The sequence below is a fragment of a genome, unplaced genomic scaffold (genome assembly GCF_019419815.1).
Source record: "Pyrus x bretschneideri cultivar Hongxiangsu unplaced genomic scaffold, Pyrus_bretschneideri_v1 Contig10, whole genome shotgun sequence".
NCBI classification, from domain to species: domain Eukaryota; kingdom Viridiplantae; phylum Streptophyta; class Magnoliopsida; order Rosales; family Rosaceae; genus Pyrus; species Pyrus x bretschneideri.
Window position 1 is genome coordinate 4,535,211 of NW_025999391.1, and position 7,116 is coordinate 4,542,326.

The following is a 7,116-nucleotide window of genomic DNA, read 5'->3' on the forward strand; positions in this document are numbered from 1 at the left end:
GCACACTCCAAATCACAAGGCTTCAACGAATTACAATTGTGTTGAAAAGGCTTTCATATAGACTTAATGAAACTCTAATTTTTAGTGCACTCAATGTATTAATATGAACATATATATATATATATATATATATGGTTTTATGATTATAGGAGGCTTCACTTATTTATAGATTTTAGATACTTCTTTATAAAGCATGTGATCATTTATGAATAGTTAAAAGTTACAACTCTTCATTATGATAGACGCATATTTTCACCAAAAGCATCACTTCTAATTTCCACTTAATTATTTAATAATAATAATAATAATAATAATAATAAAATTTCCAACGATGCTCTTAGAAAAGTCTCCAATTTGAGTTCCGCCAAAATAAAAAGTGTCAATTATCCCAATTTAATTTACAAATTATGAAATAGGCATCAATAAACTTATAGGGCTTTGAGTTGGGGTTATGACAGAATTGGGAATACCGAAAGTTTTCGATCAAATTAGGACTTTGAGTTGGGCCAGTGTTGTTCATCTTTTCTCCCACCGCCATTGAACGATCTACCTAGCTCATCGTCATGAAACCACCGGCGTTCGTTCTCAATACTTATGCAACAGTGAGGACCGATTATAGCCAGCGGCCCGTCCTAGTCGTGAGCATTCTATCTGCTTTTATTGTGAGTATTGTGTTCTTCGTCCTCGTCTGCTATAGGGCTTACTCGCCCTTTCCGGAACCATTGGAAGTAAGTGTCGAGTCGATTAGCATTGCCCGACTCAGCACGGCCGGGCCCGAGTGTACTGTTGAATGGGAGCTGAAGCTCGTAGTCACAAACCCCAACAGCAAGCACGGCTTCTACCTCTACTTTGACGATCGTCTGCAGGTCACGCTCTTCTTGTACGATCGCTGGCTTGGCGGCAGCTTTATGGTGACTACCAAGTCATTGCCTCCTCCCTTGCTTTTAACCAGCGAGACCAACCAGACGGCCACCTTGAGTTTCAAAATGCAAACTGATCGTGCCTACTTAGGTGAAGAGCTCATCGAGGAAATCTCCAGAGGAATAATCCAAGTCCACCTGAATGTGATGGCCTCGGTATCAGCTCATTCCCACCACTTCGAAGCCTAAGGAATTCCATCTGTTGCGGCTCTCCTGCCCCGGCATGGGGCTGTGCGAGTTCGATTCTACCCGCAGCAGGGACATCGTTTGACTCTCTTTATTATGTGTTAGTAAATGTAGTCAGTTGACAGACTGGTTTTATGTAATTGGAGACTTAATTTCAAATTAATCCAGTGATGTCCTTTCTTATCGGATTTGATTGCACATGACATGGAAACTGCAGGGTTTGGGCTCATTAAACTGTTTACCTGATTTATTGTTTTTATCTCATTAAACCGATTGCGTAATTTAGTGATTTTATCTGTTATATGGTACTGAATCATGTAACATTCTTCTTCATCAGAATGATATACTTGAAGGGAAGCCTGCAAGGTGCAGGGCTACATTTCCTAGTCATAATTCCCTCTGCACCTTGTTGTATTATGCTGTCGGAGCTGGTGAAGGGAAAAGGAATTGGACGTTCTGTTTATCACGGTATGCTTATTACATTCCGTTCTTATTGTGAAGTCTCCAGATTTGGTTGATATCGCTTTTAGCTTTCGTGGGTAAAGCAAAAACGCTAGCAACATCAAACTGAACCAAACAAAAATGATGTAAATAAGCAAATTGACTGATTTTAGATGTTTGAAGAAAATGCCAGCCCTTTGAATTATAGTTGTGGATGATATAGTGCTTTATGTGTATGTATGATGCCGACAAAACATGTGTTCTCTCATCCCTCAACTCCTGATTATTTACTCTTTAGGAATTATTAGTAGACAGCCCCACATTTCACATAGTTGGCCATTCTCGGCAGCGCCACATTTCCTGTCTTTCCATGCTCGGCTAATTTGATCAGTTGGCTAGTTGCCTTTTGAACTCTTGCACTTCATCTTGTTATGCTTCTCAAGATTCCTTGCCATGCTCTTCATTAATCATCTGACACCCTGATTGTTCTTGTAGTGGAAGATTTGATACCCCGTATTCATGGTATCCGCTATGCGATAGCGTTGCTTGTGCTACCTTTTGCTTTGGATCTATCTCTGACTACTTTGGTCCGACGGTTATTGAAGTTCTGACTTGATTTGTTTGAGGGCAAGTAGGGTGTGAAAGGGTTTCTGGATGTGGTTGAGTTCAGGCTTATGCATGTTGTTTGGTACCAGCTAAGTTCTTGTTTGTACTTGATGGAATCACCCGGACTAAAGATTTTATGACACTTTTTTTCTAGTATAAGATATGACTGGATGGACTGTGAAATAGGTCTTATTAAAGCTTCTTTGCATGTGTTGGATTTGCAGTTTATCCTTGTTCGTAATTTAACAGCATGTCGAGTTGGTTCGAACTTCACTTTATCTAATAAACCTAGTTTTCAGCTTCAGTATGATATGGACATTTTGAATCTTTAGACGTACCATTGATTCTTGGATTACAGAATCATAATCATTTTTTTGCCTAGTGATGATGCATTGCGGTATCCTGCTTCAGCTACTTACAGACTTCTTTCCTTCCTTAGGGATGCAACTTTGGCCTATAAAGCTGAAGCTTTACGGTTGGCAGAGGCAGCTTAGACATCTGCATTCTCAATTTGACATGCTTACTCATCAGGCTTCTGCTGTACTCGTCAGCCGGTGTTGCTTTCACTTAGGTCGGAACTTTAGCCAGCATTGCTGCAACTTTATGATTTGCAAGATTATTTTTGTTTTTCTAATAAACTACTTATCCAATTCGCTGGTGTGGTAGAGTAGTGATTCCGTACACAGCGTTAATCATGTACAGAAACTTAATATGTATGCCAACCATATGTATTCATGTCACTATCACTTTGATGCAAATTTTGATTCTTTGCACAAGCGAATATCCATAATCTAGAGTTACCTAGCTGTTTTAACTTATATAGAGCAGCAATATTGACTCCTTTTATTTGGCCTTTTTGTTGCAGCAGATCTTAAAAAGTCACATCATCAGCGTGTCTCTTCAAAGAATTAGTTCAATGGATGTAACTTTTTCCCCCATTCAGAAAGTTTCTAACTTATAGAAATTGATAGAATGGTGCCTACTTATTTTGTTGGATTCAGATTCCTACATACTCTTTGAGAAACTAGAACAATTGTTATTATTTTCTTCAATCCATTTATTTCCTTCAAGAAATATACAAAGAAGCTACAAAAGTTCCTTTAAGAAAATCTAAAAAGAAGGTACAAAAAGCTGACAGATATGAGTATGGTGGAAATTCGAGATATATTCCTTTTGTGTAATCCGAGTGAGAGGGTATATTCTAGTAGTTACTTAATTTACTTCTCTGGCCCTTGAGAAGTGTATAGTATTTTTTCCGTTTTAGTTATTTGTATTCTGGCCCTTGAAAATTCGATGGCTGAATGGATCCACATCCATGATACACTAATTACGTTAGCAAAGAAGTCCTGCTGGAACGCTTATATCCTGATATGACAAGCAATTCTATACACTATGACGTTCAGAACCTCACTTAAACAAACTAATTATTGGCATATGTTCCTGTATTTCTAGGGAGAAATTCAAAATTTGCATGGTTGATGGTAGAATTTGATGTAATTTGGCAGCATGGGCCTGTCTGGCACTCGGCAGACTTTATGGTAGTGGTCTAGCATGTCTTCCCGATCTTCAAAAAAGGAAAATACATGCCTTCTCAATAACACTGAATTCGGTTATCTCTTCTGCATAGAAGTATCTATGATGAATGTGTGTTTCTCTTCACCATTTTGTTTTGCGGGAAAAACTCCCAACTTTTTTTGCTAATTGTTTTAGGTGCACTCTAATTCAAAGTTTGCAGCAGATGCTATTTGCATCTTCGACAACTGCGTAAGCTATACTAACTGACACCATGGGTATGACATCACTGTTCATTTCTTATTGGCTGACTGGTTTCCACTTTTACTGGCACCTTATTCCTCTTTCTTAGGGTATTCTACGCTTCATATGCACTTTAACTCACAGAAAGAAGAAGATCTGAACATGGAGAGCCGTGTCTTGTTGAAATCTTGTTTCAAGCTTGAAGATTTCTATGCTTTAACTTGTTTTGAAATTGATGGTTTTCATCTGCGATAAGTTTGATATCTAAAATTTGGTTGAAAGACAGAATACAAGTATTGTTCGTGATATAGGGATAACTCACAGTGGTTAACATGTTTCCTTTTAAAACGATTATATGAATAACTAAAAGAATTGAAAAAAATCTTTCGTTGTCCTTTATTAATGCATCCTAGCCTTGAAATCATAATTTGATGTCAGACGTGTTACCTTTCTTCTTCCACATTTTCTGATCCGTTATTGGTCACGCGTGCATCAAATTAGTTGGGGGTAATCCTTTAGTATATTCTCGCCTTTTTCCTACACAAATTGATATATCTTTGTACAAGAATTTTTAGATAATTCATGATTTCATCAGAGATTACATAATTTACTCTTTAGGATCCCAATTGTAATTCTTGATCAACCTGTTATGGTGATGCAGTTTGTCCGTTGATCAAGCCCATTTCAACCACTTGCATTGTTTTGTTTCTATCTGTTTAGTTGATTTGTTTTGACGATGTTTCTGTTCACAAGTGTAATTACGGTTTGAGTAGATTTTCAGCCTTATTTGAGAATACATACATCCAACTTGAGCCACATGGTTTTTGTCTTGATAAAAAAAGGAAATATAAAGTTTAACAATAATGCATATGCTTCTTATCCTTGTGCTGGATACTCGACAAAAAACCAAAAGAACGTGTATGGAAGAATATGACCGAAAGAAAGCCAGCTAAAAATGCCAGTAGTTACAAGAATACTTATGCACTCCGACAAGACACAAACAGGCAAAACTATCGAGATTCTGCAGGGCTGCCTCTGCAAGAACTTGCCATGGAAACCTTCCTTTCACAATGGCTGAGCAAGTTGAGAATTCGTGTACAGTAGAAGACGTCCTCGGATCTCTACCTTCCATGTGGGTTTCGATCAGCTCCTTGTTGTTCTACGTTTCCGTTTCTTGCGTACTTCATTAAACCAAAAGCACTAGTAAGAAAAGAAATCAAAAGATACAAACAAATTACGATCAATAGTTCTTTAAAATGCCTGAAGCTCATAGACGAGGTCCCTTGTGAACCGTCCGTGACCATTGTAGGCAGTACGTAGTCGTTCTTGTGCCTCTTGGGTTCTCTTCAATGCTTGAATCAATTCTTGTGTCTGTCGTTGTGATGCCAGTCCTTTCCGATGCTTCCGTTACTTTTGACAGCACATCTTGTGTTACTCCTGGTTGGTTTCTTATCTCTACTGCCACTGGAAGAGCTTGACCAACTGCTATAGCTGCCTTGTCTTCTTGTAACTGTTGTTCTAAGGTTGGTCTGCATATTAAGAAAAATCATAACTTCAAAGAGTCACAAAGACACAAGGTATATGTAAATAAAGTAAATTTAATTACCCCATCCACTATCGGAGAAAAGAGCAAACCACGAACTCCAAATATCGGACTACCAGCAGTGGTCCAAATAGCAGATAAAACGAAGCTGTTCACCGGTAGATTTGAACGCAAAATCGTCGTACCCAACCGTCATCAACGATATAGCATTAAAGTAATACACCTCTGCATAATTCATCTGCTTCACCTCCAATAGGTGTATTACTGCAGGCCCTATAATTACCACTAGGATAAACGTACAAAATGTCGTCGAACCGATCTGATACTGCCTAGGCCTTTGATAAAATCTACTCTTGGAAACAATCCTAGATATGAGCTTGCCTATGATTTTATCAATAATACACATACTTGGATTTGCCAAAACCACTGAGACTAATACCATTAACCACTTCGAGGTACTCGTATTGGGAAAGTAGTCTCCATATCCTACTGTTGTTATAGTAACAACAGCAAAATATAGAGACTGGACAAAGCCCCGGAATCCCTTCTTAACACTACCCTTAACCTGACTAAAGTGAGCAATCATCCCAATTCCGAATGCAAGAACTAGTACCACAACACGCACCACACCCATCCACTGTTCGGCTATGCCATAGGTTGTTGGATTAGCGCGTCCTTGGTTATCTATGAAAAATCTAGCAACTACATCACGATACAACAGAGTGATCAAAAACCAAAAGAAAAAAGGGTTGTTTCTTTTCCTATGTACTACAAGAAAAGTGATTAGTAGGTGCGGTCAACTAGGGGCAAATTGATGAATTCGCCTCTATTAATAAGATATTAGATGCAGAAATATTATTTGCCCCTATTAATTATATTAGGGGCGTTTAAATCAGCCCTTAATATGGGAACAATTTCTAGCTGTTAATTTTATTAACAAGTAGGGAAACAACCGCCCCTATTGTCAATAAGATTTAATTATTCAATACCCTAATCCTAATCCCCACTATTACCTTATCCATCGCCACTTTCTCTAACTGTTTATTTTTGGTTTTATTTTAATTTCTATCGTTTAAAAGTATCAACACCTAACCGTGGGTCATATATGCATTATCTCTTCCTATATTAACCGTTCTTCTCTCATGCGATGTTAAGTATCAATAGCATTCTCTCTTCTCATTCTCTTTGTTCTTTCCCGTCATTTTTCATTCTCCCTTTGTCTTTATTTCTTAATGCTTGTCATTTGTGGATTGAAATCAAGATAAAGAGATCATTAGGGGTTGAGAGAGTTTAAAACTTTGATTGATTTCTTAAGGTTATTATTCTTTAGTTTAAAACTTTGATTGATTTCTTAAGGTTATTATTCTTTCTTTTCTCTTTTTCTGCAATGTTCATACAGGTAATAATTTTCATTATTTTTCTTTACCCAGTTATTTTGATTTTGAGTTTTGTATATATTTTGTGCGATTACGTTATGAACCCAACTTGGTTCTATTTGAATTTGAGCTCTCTCTTTTGTTTTTCTATGTTTTGTTGGTTTTGTTTGGTATTCGATTTGGAAAGGGAGGCAGTATTCGAGTGCGTATTTTTATTTTTGGGAAAATTTGTAACAATTATTATGATCTTGTGTTTTGTGTTTACAGGAAAGATGGAACACATACTTTT

General features: G+C 37.5%; 1 protein-coding gene across 2 annotated transcripts; it reads left to right on the top strand.

Annotated features, from left to right (window-relative positions):
* Positions 1-681: 681 nt before the first annotated feature.
* On the top strand, positions 682-3,177 carry LOC125480821. 2 transcript variants are annotated; one of them, XR_007261078.1, is made up of 3 exons: positions 682-1,574; positions 2,043-2,724; positions 3,022-3,177. XR_007261078.1 is itself a non-coding variant. In XM_048591989.1 (3 exons), the coding sequence occupies exons 1-3, from the start codon at positions 1,409-1,411 to the stop codon at positions 3,063-3,065; spliced, it is 342 nt and encodes a 113-aa protein (XP_048447946.1). In that variant the 5' UTR covers positions 682-1,408; the 3' UTR covers positions 3,066-3,177. The 2 variants fall into 2 exon arrangements, 1 of the variants encoding a protein (XP_048447946.1); XM_048591989.1 differs by having other exon boundaries at positions 2,593-2,724.
* Positions 3,178-7,116: the final 3,939 nt, after the last annotated feature.

Bases quoted from the DNA above. Each gene is read 5' to 3' on its own strand.
- LOC125480821 (XM_048591989.1), top strand. From the start codon at position 1,409: ATGGTACTGAATCATGTAACATTCTTCTTCATCAGAATGATATACTTG. The intron at 1,575-2,592 runs GTATGCTTATTA...TTCCTTCCTTAG, and splicing joins TGGACGTTCTGTTTATCACG to GGATGCAACTTTGGCCTATA. The intron at 2,725-3,021 runs GTCGGAACTTTA...TTGTTGCAGCAG, and splicing joins CCGGTGTTGCTTTCACTTAG to ATCTTAAAAAGTCACATCAT.